The following is a 14,228-nucleotide window of genomic DNA, read 5'->3' on the forward strand; positions in this document are numbered from 1 at the left end:
AAAGCTGTTTCGGCCAATGACTTAGCAGAGTAAAGCCAGGCAAAAAATCTGAACAGAGATACAAAGAGAAAGTAGGTGGAGTCAAGGAGACTCCATGTAGCTGCCCAAGAAGAAAGAGGTAACAAACCACAAGCATTGTGGTAAAATATAAAATAATGATAGAAATGGGCTAATTTAAGATGTAAGAGCTAACTAGAAATACACCTAAGCTATTGGCCAAGCAGTATTGTAAATAATACAGTTTCAGTGTGATTATTCGAGTCTGGGCAACCAGGAAACAAAAGAGCATTCTTCTACTACATTTAACCTTCTGTTTTAGTTACATATTAAGATTATGGTTTCAATCATCTCTTTACATTATTAAGTTTTATTTCATGAACTATTTTGTTTCTTCTTAGTAGCCTTAATCATATAGGTGGAATTTTTCTATCCTGTCTATTGTAAAATGTGTAGCTAGTCTCTCAACCCTGGTTCTACTCCTCTTGTCCATGGTGGATTGTTTCTACAGTGAGATTTGGTCTCTACCAATGACCTTAAAGCATAAAACATATTATATGTTAATTTACTGTCACCAAAATTCTGATATATATCTGTAAATCAAAGCCATAAGGTCACAGTTTCTCAAGATACATAATTTTCTTTCTCTATCTAAAATATAGACAGAAAACTTTATTTTACTGCTGTAAATAATTATTGGAGTCTAACATCTCACTTTTTACTGACCCAAGTCCTCATTGTTTTTTATTATGTAGGCATTAACTCCATGTTCTGGAGACCGGAGGGTAGGGTTTAGTTCTCTAGTATAGTTTCACTACAACCTCTTTATTTCTCATCACTGCTGATTTCCTAACTTTCCTACCGGTCCCTACATTTAAAAGGATGTTTCATTGATCTAGTGTTTCTTCTTTGTAATGAGAGTTTCTGACTTACAGAAACTAAGTTTTAAGTAACCGAAGCTCTTAAATATTTCTCTTATGATAACTTATGTTAGTTGTATAAACTAGTCACTTTCATTCTTACATATGAATATAATGTAAGCTTGAAAACGTATTTTCTTTTAAACTGTCTGAAGTTATAATACAATCACACCACTTTCCCCCTCAAATCCTCCCATGTGCTGCCTTCTTGCTCTCTTTCACATTCACAACCTCTTTTTAAAACTTCTACACATAATGTTACTTGTATGTTTGTTCTCAGGGCTGCTCATCTAGTATTTGTTACCCAGTTGGTGTACTCTTCTCTGGGTAAGGCTGTTTCTCTCATGCTCTGCACTCTTGAGTTGACTGCAGTTTGTAGTCAAGGGTTGAGGTCTCCTACCCCCCCCCCCCCCGTCATATTAGCACGTCTGTTGGTGTCCTATTCGGGTCATGTTTGGGCAGCCATGTTGGTAGACTTTCTGTGTGTAGTTTCTGACATTTCTGGGAGACACAACCTCACAATAAACATCTTGCTCTTCTGGCTCTTGCAACCTTTCCGCTCCCTCTTCTATAATGGTCCAGAAGTCATATGTACAAAAGTTGTGTTGTAGATCCACTGGGACTGGGCTCCATGACTGCATTTTGATTGGTTGTGATTTTCTGTAATGGTCTCTGGCTGCTGTAAAGAGAAGTTTCCTTGAGGAGAGTTGGATGTATTTTCATTATACACTGTGCTGGGTTTTCATAAGGACATTTTCTATGCAGGTATGCATGCATATTCCTTCCCTCAAGTATTTCTTTAAAGCAAACGTTCAGAAGTGGGATTGTAAATTCGAGGGGTATACTTTTAATGTAGTTTATACATTGAAATGATAAATACTATAGGATACTGAAAGGTTTATCTTCTTTACATTATCTTATAATGCAAGACTATAATAATGAACAAGAGGCAGCTTTTAAGTAGTTTCTTAACTAGATTGAACTTCTCTCCTTCTTTAGGCTTTATCTCTTTATAGAACTTGTATTTCATCATCAACTTTAGAAGTATAAATCCAAACTACCTGGACATGCCCATAGGATTATGATGAGCAGAAGCTTCGTGAAAACGCCCTACTACATCCTTACTTTTACACGGTAAGAAACTGGCACGTGTAAATTCTATTGTCACATCAATCACATACATTCTTGCTGAAAGGCTAGATGGTGAAAACAGGAAGGCACTTCCCGGGGACCGGGGCAGGAGCACGTTTTTGTGCTTGCTGTTATTTTTTAGTGTCCACCTCTCCTCGCCCTTAAACTGTCACCGGAGAGTAGCTTTGAACCAGCTGCGAACCTCTGAAAGGTCATAACCCGGGAGCAGGGGACTGGAGGAATGTGTGCAGGGAAGATGCAGATGGGTAAACAAGTCATAAAGTAGACGGTGGCTTCTCTTTTCTAGCATTGCATTGAGAGCTGACTCCAGGCTATTACCCTGTGAAAGTGAAATTTAAAAGAGCCAATCCTAAACAAACCTCTGGCTCGCTTCCCCCATAACTAATGAAACCCAGGAGTGTCCTGAAGTGAGGTGTGACAATTTGAGAGGCAGAGGGAAGATCACAGAGGTGAGAAGCCTATCACCTTTCTTTTCATATCCCAAGGAGCATATGGACCAGACTTAGTATGCTCATGGGTCTGGTGGCCAGGGCGGCAGATGGACACTGATGATGCAGTGCCACCGCCTCCTTTCCAGGCAAGCTTTCCTAAAGATGCCTTAGTTGTGAGCATGCACATATGACAACCACCTTGGACTCTGTGACCAGAAATAAACATAGCATTTCTGTGGAACTCAATGGATGTATCCAAGGGTAATGAGAAGGAAAGATGGGATAAACTTCTGGATGAACAACTATGGGTCACAGACTGGGTGTGGCCTCTATGAACAGAAGATGGAGGGAGCTCACAGGCATTCATGTCTCATACAAGTAAATGAAATGGATACAGGAGCAGTACTGAAAAGATGGCTGGATCTCTAGGTACTGAGATAACAGAGCGATTCTTTTTCTTAGACATCGCTGGACATTCTTGTGGATCACAGAATCAGGGTTGGTCTACTCTCTCAATGTGTCCAGTGTCAGAGTTAAGTTAGTCATCATGCAGGGCTAATCAGCTGTCTCTTCCCTTTTCCCTCTTCCTTTTCCATTGACTGAAGTAACCATGCACACTAGGACAAAATCATCAGGGCTGGTGGGGTCACAGGCTAGAAATGCCGTGAACCTGAACATCTTTTTGTTGTTGTTGTTGTTACAGCAGTTTGATTAATTTTACTATAAATGATCATTCTGAGGGATCTTTTCATTGTCTGCTAGTGGATTCCACTCTGCACTGGCTATGGCACCTTCCTTTGGTTTGGAAGTGTTTATTGGATTGTTTGCAGGTGATTTTGTTTTTTAAAAAAGAAAGTCATAATTTTTTTCAAATATAGTGATTTTTTATTTATGTTTGAAAGTCATAAACTTTAAGTGTTTTATGTTAAAATGTCCCTATTTTGCCTATGCATGACATGACAATCCAGCAATCTCAGTAATTCAGAAAGTGAATCAGGAGAAACACAAGTTCAAGGCCATCCTGGCTGTGCATAGTCAATTTTAGGCTACCCTGGGCAACTTAGTGAGGCCTTGTTTACATGGAAGAATAAATAAATATTTGGCTGTCCTTGTGGAATCACTGTAGAGCATTTCCTTGGTGTATACACACTGCACACACACACACACACACACACACACACATACACACACACACATACACACACATGTCTGCGCGTGCAAATTTTCCTCTTCTTTTGTTAGATAGATATTTCTGCATGAAGAATTTTAGATTAGAACCTGTTTCCCTCTGAGTTCTGAATACATTGCTTCTCTGTCTTCTAGCGTCAGATTTTGTAATGCAGAATAAGTCAGCGACTACAAATAAGACTACACGCACTTTCAAAAGACCAGTGGGAGACATACATATGAGAAAGGGTTATCCCTATTAAATGACCACCAGACATTAATGAGGGCCACTTTCTCCATAACAGGCCAGTCATGAGTATAGTATGTTTGTAGCATTGGTGCCTATTGAAGAAATGGCTGTTCTACATAATATAAAGAGATGAGAATGCTGGTACAAACTGTCTGAAGGGCATGTTTGTAACTTTCAACAGTAAAATCCATTGCTTCTACCTTATTATTTGGAATTGTTTTGTTGTTTTTCTAGCTGTAAGCATTGAAATCCTTTGTTTGTCCTTGGTGGTGTACAAGTCCTGAAGACATATTTATGTGAAAACCTTTTAGCCTTCATCTTAGCACTTAGCAGCCTGTTTCTTTTTGTTTTGTTCCAGCACCAGGGAAATGGTTCTTTTATTATTTATTTGATATTTTTCTGCATTCCATGCCTTCTACTCATCCATCTTAACTTATCTGATGGCTCTTGGCCTTCCTTGTTGGCAGCCTGTATCTTTCACATCTCCTTTCATCCTTTTCTTTGTCCTTTGCTTTGTAGTCTAAGGGGCATTTAAATATATTTCTTCTTCGTTTTCTATTGATTTATATTCATCAAACATTTAAATGCTAGGTAACATTTAGTTTATGTGAATGCCGTTTCCTTTTTAGTCAGCTTATTCTTAGGATATATCTTGATGAGATTAACCTACATGCTCCACACCATAACATCTCCAAAGTTCTCTCTGAAAACTGTCTGTTTCTGCCAGTGAATGCTTTTCCTTTTCACCTTGACTACTCTTTTGACTGTTGATAGTTTTCCTCTAATATCTGAAAATCCTTGAACTTTTTTACTTATTATGAAGGATTGTATTGATGAATGCAAGTTAATCATTCATGTTTCCTTTCTGCTTGGCACTTATAAATCAAATGTGTGTAATAAAAAAAATCAAATTCTTCAGAGCTGTTTGAGTATGTGTGTGTGTTTTAAACATCAATATACTACTTTACATTTAGTAGAAAAACTCACTGCTGCAGTTGTCTATAATTTGTGACTGTGATTTACCAATGTTTTATGTGCGTGACATTTTAAAAAGATGCATAAATTATGTAAAGTTGGTATTGACACTAAAAAGATAGCATGACGGACTACAGTCATTTACAGAATAGACATATTATAGGGAAATCATGTACTGCTGTGAAGCAATTATTTTTTTATTCTTAAAAATAAAATCTCAGTGAGTGATTGACTACTTGAACTTATATTGAACATTTCTCATTTACAGGATGCCAAGATCTTTTCTGCGCTCCCACAATGCCACCCATTCGTGTTCATCCACAGTCCTTTATTCCCACTGGGGATCACAGGCAAGGGGCAGGGTAGACTGAGCTCACCACAGTCAAGCCATGGCCACTCGGTTCCTTTTGGTCTTCCTGACACATTTTCTCCATGCATGCTTCAAATCTGGAAAAAAACAAACTTTTGGGCCGGAGAAACAAAGAAGCTGCAATTTCCTTGCCTTAGTCCTTGGCCCGTGATGAAGTAGAGAGCACAACGTGGTGATTGGAGCCAGACTTACCCTTGGCCATGGGCATTGCAGCCGACCCAAACCTAATTAAGAAAGATCCTGAATAAACTTGGGTAAGAGCCAAAATCACTAGGCCCTTCAATCAATATTTTTGATATAAAAATTAGCATCTGGCCTGAATAAAAGGCAGTACTGTTTCATGCTGCAGAAAAAAAAGACCCTCTTTTCCATCTATTCTGACCTTCTGTTAGGTATTTTACTGATTTATTTCTATGATAAGGTTTTGGTGCAGCTGACTTGCAAATTTTGGCTTTCAGCTCCTCGTTTGGACTGAAGGCTGCAAGGAGAATTAGAATCACAAGTCCTACCTTAATCCCAAACTGGCATAGTTATCAGCCTTTTCCAACAAGTAGACTGGTTTGACTTGTTCTCTTATTTTTGATTGAGTTACCTTTGTTATTATGCAAAGATTAGCTAAAATAACCCTTGAAGAAAGTTGCTCTAGTAAGGATGAGGACACGTGCCTAAGAAAGCAATACCAGAGCTTCAATACTCCCCTTTCTGCTCTGTGACTCAATACTACATGCTGTTGCCTTCCAAGAAACCTCTGTAAACTTATACAACAATCCTCAGGAGACTGTGTGTATAGGAATGCTTAGGCCAGTCTCTAAAGATCATTGGCGTATTAGCTCTTAGAACATCACACACCCGTTTCAACCATGGAAATCCCGACTAGCTAAGGAGATAGAGACAGGAACTGTTCATGTTTGATTCATTTTAATGCTGATGTTATTCCAAAGACTTGTATTTTAATGAGGTTGAAAGGAGGAACAAATTAAGACATCACTGCCTTTTCAAAAGACTCCAGGAAATACTTAGTCATGAAGTGAAATGATTTCCAGGGTTCACTTTAATCTAATGAGAGGGAGAGTAAAGGGGAAGATGAGAAAAGCCTGGTCACTAAGTGACAATGCTCAGAGCATGCTGATAGGTGTATTGGCTTCATCACGCTAGCCTAGTCTACTCTGTGTTTATTTTTTCCATCATAAATTTTAAGTGGGCATCTTAGAAATGAATCTTAAATGATAGGTCAGAAGAATCATCTCCAACTGGACAGAATGGCCTTGCTTGTGCTAATGCCTTGTCCTACGCCTCTTCCTGGGAGCTTGATTTGGTTGGTTGTAGGCTAGCTTTGTTCCTTCAGTTTGAGTCCGAGCTAAAGGACCACCTAACTACACAATTCTGCATGAATATATAGTGATTACATATTGTACGTTAATTGTACCATATTGTCTGGTTTCAGTCGCCTGCTGCTAGAGTTTGGAAAGCCAGACCTCCTGGCCCATGAGTTGTAGTGTTTGCTCATTTCTATGGTGTCAAGTTTCCTGCTGGGGCCAACTTCAAGCCCCCATTACGATGTCACTTAATGATCTGGAAGGATATGTGCACCACTGGTTCTCATGAAAATACACACCTCTCTAGCTAGAGCTACCTCCACTAGTTGCCTCTAGCGAGATTCCTAGGTGCAAATTTCTACCCACCTTTTCCTCCCAGAATGACTGAAACAGCGTCAACACAAAACCATTTATGAGTTTTATTGTGTCAATTTTAGTGACTTGTTTATTAAAGTAATATTTTACAGGCAGAATGAAGTGAAACTGGTCATCTCAAATGTTTCAATGAAACACAAACATATTCACATCCTGTGTGCTGTATTTCACAATGTCATAAAGTAATATACTACAGCAATTGCCTAAAAATAGTCTCCGTGTGTGTGTGAGCATATGTGTGTGTGTGTGTGTGTGTGAGCATGTGTATGTGAGCATGTGTGTGTGTGTGTGTGTAGGCCAAATGCCAGCCTTGACTGCTGTTCCTCAGAAGCCATCCACTTTATTTTTAGAGAAAAGGTCTCTCATTATGACCTGGAGTAATAAGGCTAGGTGGTTTGGCTAGCAAGTCCCAGGAATAGACCTGTTTCTGCCTTCTCAGAGCTAGGATTACAGCTTATATCACCATGCTTGGCTTTTTACATAAATGTTGGGAGTAAAGTTCAGCTAGATCTTCATGCTTGCTATGGAAATACATTATTGATGTACTCTCTCCCCAAAGCAGGAAATTCTCTCTCTCTCTGATTTACAAAACACTGTGCAGCAGGGTATGGTGTTTGAAGAGAAAAGAACCCAAATACTCTGTCACTATCTTTGAAATTAGGACTGTCATAAATCAGAGTATGTATTTAAGAAAGTTCAAGTATTCATCAGAACTTAGACTTTAAAATAAGAGTTAGAATTTGATATATCTGTTACTTGTGAAGGAAGATGCAGAGGAGCATTGTATGTCTGGGGAGCTGACAAGAATAACACTACCGCAGAGTTGTGATAGTCAGAAGTTGAACTTTTCTTTTTAAACTTGCATGGTAGCCATGCCATGCAAGTCTTAAAAATTTCATGAGATTTACCCCCTTGTATTTTATAAGTTAAGAGAATATCGTTATTTATTGTTTGCAGATATTGCCAATGAAGTTTTGATTTTGCTGTCATAGCTTTTTTTTGTCATTTTATGGACTTATTTGAGAATTTAACTGGGGTTAATTTAAATTTTCAGTTAGCCTAAGAAAAGGGGCATCTTGTGAAGACCTTTTCAATGTTGGGTCTGTTTTTCATAGAGACAGATATTCCTTAGAAAATGACCCATTGAGAAGGAAAGAAGCATAGAGTAACTTCATTTCTGTTTACTAGTATAAACGCCCTTAGACATCAACAAAGAATCAGAAAAGTCTCCTGCTATGTTACAGGCAGCAGCTGGTCTACTGAAAGCTCTAATCATGCGTTACAAGTTCTGGCATACCTTGGAATTACCTGGGGAGGCTTCTTAAAATGTAGTGTCCTGGGAACCCCTGTGATCAGACTCAGTGGTGGTCTGGTGTGACCCGCATTGTTTGTCATGTTAACTGGCTTCCTAATCAATTCTGAAGGTGATGGTCTCTGTCAAACTGAAACACGTCTAAAGGCAGTAAAGCTAAGTTTCCGTGACACTGTCGTGCCATGGTAAGATTGTCATTCCTTCATCACACAAAATTGTCTTCCTTACAAACATCAGCCTGGAACCTTCAGCGCCTGTTTCTCCAAAAGCTGATTTCTAGAACATCTATCTCTCTGTCATTCAGTCAGATATTCATCTATCTGTTGATTCTCTTCTTCCTTTTTTTTTCAAAAAGTACAAGTGTCCATGTACAAGTATGTGTGTATATGGGTACATACATATAAGGTAGTTGGGATGTAAAATGCTATAATTCAGAGAGTCCTTGATCCTAACAGACCCAAACTCTGATTACTAAAACTCAGTAGTTACTACTGTATTGAAATCAGTCTTAATTAACCTTATAAAAATCAATAGTTCTTACAATTTACAACTGTCTATATGATGTATACTCATATTGCTACACAATGGAGTCAGGGTCTCTCCTCACTCAGGAAGCATTCCCCTGAAATTAGAGCCCTTTTCCTAAGTGTATATTCATTGTAGACTCTGACAAAAAAGGAAGTCTTCTCATATGTATATGGAAAGGTAACAAGTTGCTCCAGGACCCTCAGATCTTCATGAAAAGGGAAGAGCCTCCTTCTGGCTCTGTATACTGGGCAGTAAAGTAACTTCTCCATGATTAACTGAACACAGGTTCCTCCAAGCAAATACTAAGCATGAACACCCTTACTTGGGAGGATACCTGTCCCTCTGGTGGTTTAAAATCTTAGTGCAGGTGTGACACTGTAGGTGATGGTAACAGATAGACCTAGAGACGAAGGGGGATGCTCACTGTTAGGACGCAGGCGTAGATCTCTCTCTGTCCTCTTGACTGCCCTTTTCCTGTTTTGAACTCCAGGTATTCTGCATTTTGTTTAGATGATCAATAAAAAAACAACTTCATTGAATGCACATATTAAAAAGACAAGACCTACACAGCTTCCTTGCTTTATGCATCTCTGTGACACTTGTTTTCTCTGCAGAAGTGGTGCTGCACCAGTTCACTTGGAAGGACTGAGATCTACTTATCTTCGACAAGCAGCTGTGCACATAGTACCTATTTTCCTCCTTCGCCGCAGCGTTCCTTTAGCTTTCCGGCAGTTATGAGGCACTTTATAACGGGGGACCACTTTTTAAAAGGATTTGCTTTTATTATATTTTAACTATATGTATGTGTGTAGTCTGAGTGTGGATATGCCAGCATGAGTTATGGGGCCCATAGAAGCCACAGGATTAGCTGCCCCAGAGTTGGAGTTACAGGTGGTTGTGAACAATACAACCTGGGTGCTGAGAACTGAACTCAGGTTGTCTCTGGAAGAGCAATAAAGTGCTCTCAGCTGCTGAGTCATCTTTCCAGCCTCAAGAGATTCACTTAAAAACAACCTTTATAATCCACCAGGGGGGCTATACTTTTTAAAAAGCTTTGCATGAGTGTCATTTTCTTTTCGAACGATCTTTAAGCATCTTTGTTGCCCCATCCAGCATTGGTGTTGCAGGTTGAATTTCTGTCTCCATGCACAGCATGAAAGCTTGGGCCCATCTGTGTCACACAGAGCCAAAGCTCTTTTGAAGTGATTTGTTTACAGTGTCATTTGATGGAGTGGAATGTTCTGTAACTCATTCGAACTGCTACAGAAGCTTGGCTAAAAGGTCAACTCTGCGCTTTGGAGTTTCCAAGTCTGGGCACCATCTGGGGGCTTGTTAAAGATAAGGTTTTCCACTGGTTTTTTCCATACCAACTCGAACCAATTAGCAGAGGACTAATTTTTCAGAGATGCTCATACCGTTTTGTGTGTATCAGGGGGATGAACCAGAACTGCACCAAAGTATGCGATACCACTTCTCACCAAACCTGAGTAGATGTGCCATAGAGGATATTGTTTCCTGGACCCGTATCTACAGATACACAGCCTTGAAAGACACAAAGAAAACTCGCTTTTGACTACTTTGTTTAACCAGTCCATTCTTCAAGTGTAATTTGGAAATGAGTTTTTAAAGGGAATTGAATTTCACTAGGTATTCAGAATACGATAGAAGAATGGGAAGTTATTAAGGCCAAACAAGCTAAACTCACTCTTCATGGTACCAGCATCCAGCATCATTTGGGTTGTTTGAGTTTTACAGTGTTAGTCTAGGTTCAAAGCTGACTTGTGCTTGCTTTACTTTTTCCTCTTTAGAAAACGAGTCACAAACTTCCCAGTCCTCAAAAGCTTAATGGCAAAATTGTCTGAGAGCACCAACAGGCGAAAGAAGGTCCACTTCAAAGGCATCTCTGATCACTACTGGCCTGCTTTACATTCTCTCCCAAGCATTAATTATGTCTTTTGATACCTGTCCTTGGATAAAGTCGAAATGTGGCAAACAGTAGATACAGCATTGCCTTCTGTCCTTCCTGGAACTTTCCACGACACATAGGAATTGTTCCTGGTACTGTTATGGGTGGAACAGGAGACTCAGCTCCTCTCTGTCACTCTTTCTCATGTGTGCAGGTGACGTACTTGAACGCACAGCAAGATTACCCAGTTAAAAATCAAAATCCTTGCATTTAGTTGGAGCCCTTGAAGGAATCTGACTCAAAAGCTGGAGAGTAGCAGCTAAAACACAGGCTCCTTGCCATGAAAGCATACTCTAAGAAAAGTGTGCTTTGTGTGTTTCTGGCGGAGGAGAGAAAAAATATAAATCTAGAATTATATATTTTTGATTTTGTTGCAGTGGGTTAGAGACATTAAACAAATGATGATTTCCCTCACTCGATTAAGCTGCATTGGAAAATAAAACTGCCCTGAAGAAGAGGTAAAATGCAGTCATGCTACTTGTGAGGCAAAGGGGGAAAGAGGTCTTCTGGCAGTCCTTGCATTCCACTCAGAGCCGGGAAACTTAGGCTTCAGGCTCAATGCTCATCTCATCAAAGCTTGCTTCTTTGTCAAAACTCTTCTCGAGTGCAGGGCGGCCAGACTTCTTGTATGGGAAATACTTCACATTCAGGAGGTCGCCGAGTTTATCAACGATTTCCAAAACCTGCAATGAGATGTCTTTCCGTAAGTTATCTTTAAACTCCGAAGTGGCCTACTGTACAGAGCCCAGGTAAATGGGCAAGCTTCCCAAAGACCCATAGCAATGTTTTGCCCGCAAAGTTCCATATCATTAGGTTTTGGTTTGTAAGTCCTAGAAGAACTTTAATGAACTAATCAATTTGTCTGTGTGGATACATGTACGTGTGCAGGTGTATATGCATGTGTGTATACACGGATTTGATGGTCAGACGACGACCTGGACTGTCGTTCTTCAAGAGTCTTCCATCTTGCTTGTTGAGATAGGGCCTCTGGAGCTTGCTGCCAAGTGAGTCTCGGGAATTCTCTTTCTGCCTTTGCCTCTCCAGTGTTAGTATTACAACACATGTCACTACTCTAGGTTTTATAAAACGTGGGTTCTGGGAACTGAATACAGGCCCTCATGCTTATACATGAGCACGTTACCAACTGATCTGATCTCCCTAAACATACTAGAGAAATATTGGGTGGTTATTCTTTTTATTTAATGTTTTAACTCAGTGCTGTGAATTTAGCAGTATGAGGAGAGGAACTTAGATAACTGACTCCCCTAAACCTTTTATTTATTTTAAGACCTGCATATGACCTCATAGAAGAAAATAATAGGGTTGCAGAATACATTGGAGATTATGTCTTCATAACAGAGTAAACCAACAAGATAGAACATTTGGGGAGCTAATAGCTGCATCTTCAATCCTCTCAAAACTTACTCCTAACACTTAATTTTAAAATTCCATTTCTACATTCCATGCAATAACACAACTTAGACTTACAAAAAATCAAGACTACACATATTTCAACTTTATATTAAAGTCCTTGATGAAGTGTGCTTATGGGAGGGTATCGGCGAATCAATCCCACACCAGTTATGTTTTAAGGGGTTATTTATTTTGGGGGGTAAAACTTACATACACCATAAACCGTCAGGAAGGGAGCCTAGTCGCTGGAGCAGGAGCCGGGAGCAGGAGCCGGGAGCAGGAGCCGGAACCAAGAGAGCCTGATCCGGATCTGCGTCTCTTTTTAAAAGAGAAATATACCACGCCCCAGTGGGCTGGCATTTCAGCAGCTATTGGCTGACGGAGCGGAAGTCGCTCCCCGCTGCACTGTGGGCTCGTGCTTCAGCGACTATTGGTTGAGGCAGCGGAAGCTACTCTCACAACAGGAGGGGTTAGAAGGGAGGGAATTCTTACTGCATTGGGTTTACACTGGAGGTGATTTTAAGAAAGTAGACACAAATTCTGCCTTAGGCACCAGCAGGAAGCCACTGGCTGACTATGCACTTTTCTTTTTTATCTGGGGAGTAAAATAATTAAGAAAAGCTAGAGCTGTCACTAGGAAGCCAGATAAAGAAGATGCTATGCTAGTCTGTGTCTTTTCTGTTCCCTACTTGGTCTCTGAATGACGACCCCTCTTTCTCTCTTTTCCTTTGTAAGTTTTGCATATGTATGTGTGTTTGTGTGCATATGCACGCACATTCAAGGCATACACACACATGCCTGTGCATGGAGACCTGGCACAGACAGGGCCAATACTTGCTGTATTGTTTTCCACTTTCGTTTTTGAGGCAGTGTCTCTGGCAACCTGAAATTCACCGGTTCCACAAGATCCAGGACTGTGCCCATCTCTGCTGCTCTGGTGCTGGGATTATAGGCACCAATGCTACTGTGCCCAGTTTTTCATATGTGAATTCACACTGAGGTCCTCACGCTTGCAGATGGCTAGCTAGCACTTTCCCAACATTACCACCTCCCCAACCCTCTGACTGCCTTTGTCTAATATTGTTTATATTCTATTAGTGTTCACGTCTAGTTGCTAACCTAGTCCCCTGACTAGCCAACAGGTTCTAGTTTCCCCTTATGTTATATTAAATAACTACTCACATGCTTGCATTGAAACGGGTATGTGAGCTCATAAGTAACTGTCGAGTTGATATATCAGTACTTCTAGCATGTCAGGGGTTTCAGAGCAATGACGAAGTTGCAAGAAGGAGCCCAGGTTCTGATTACTACAGACAAAGTTGGTTATACTTGAGGTCTTAATGTTGTTTGGACCACAAGAAATAAAAAACAATCTCTGCTACCCATCCCATTCCTGCCACCTTTCAGAGCTAACTTGTTGTTTATTTCTTCCTTTTGATTTCTGTAAGGTTTCCTCATCACTGCCTTCTTACTTTCTTGTGTAAACAGGCACAAGCTTTCCTCTACCATCTTCCTTTTCTCCTTCTCGTCCTTCTTTCTGTCTTCTCTTCTTTCTTTCCCCTCTGTCTTTCTCCCTTTCCTGTCCTTCCCCTCTGTTTGTCTTCTGCCGGTCTCTTTTTGTCTCTGCCTGTGTCTGTCTATCCGCTCCTCCTCTCCTCTCCTCTCCTCTCCTCTCCTCTCCTCTCCTCTCCTCTCCTCTCCTCTCCTCTCCTCTCCTCTCCTCTCCTCTCCTCTCCTCTCCTCCCCTCCCCTCCCCTCCCCTCCCCTCTCCTCTCCTCTCCTCCCCTCCCCTCCCCTCCTTTCCCCTCTCCTCCCCTTCCCTCCTCTCCTCTCCTCGGTCTTTGTCTTAGCCTATCTCTTCTGGCTTTCTCCTTTATCTTTTGTCTCTCTGTCTCTCCCTCTTCCCATCCTGTCACTACCCTCTTCCCCCATCTCTTTCTCTTTCTCCTCTCCTACCCCCTCCATCTCTCTCTCTAGAGTGTTATTCACCCTTAAATGATACTCTTAATCTTCTTATTCATTGTGTTCTCATTTCTGTTCCCCACATTCCCATAAA

The 14,228-nt window shown here is 40.6% G+C and overlaps 1 protein-coding gene across 1 annotated transcript in view; it reads right to left on the minus strand.

Moving 5' to 3' along the window:
* Positions 1–6,983: 6,983 nt before the first annotated feature.
* Positions 6,984–14,228, minus strand: part of Sptlc3 (serine palmitoyltransferase long chain base subunit 3) — a 116,516-nt gene continuing 109,271 nt past the window's right edge. Inside the window, exon 12 of the mRNA XM_048455580.3 lies at positions 6,984–11,442. Coding sequence (XP_048311537.3) covers positions 11,302–11,442 — 141 coding nt within the window. The 3' untranslated portion in view covers positions 6,984–11,301. The remainder of the gene's footprint in view (positions 11,443–14,228) is intronic.

The sequence above is a fragment of the Myodes glareolus genome, chromosome 10, assembly GCF_982192425.1.
Source record: "Myodes glareolus chromosome 10, mMyoGla1.1, whole genome shotgun sequence".
NCBI lineage: Eukaryota > Metazoa > Chordata > Mammalia > Rodentia > Cricetidae > Myodes > Myodes glareolus.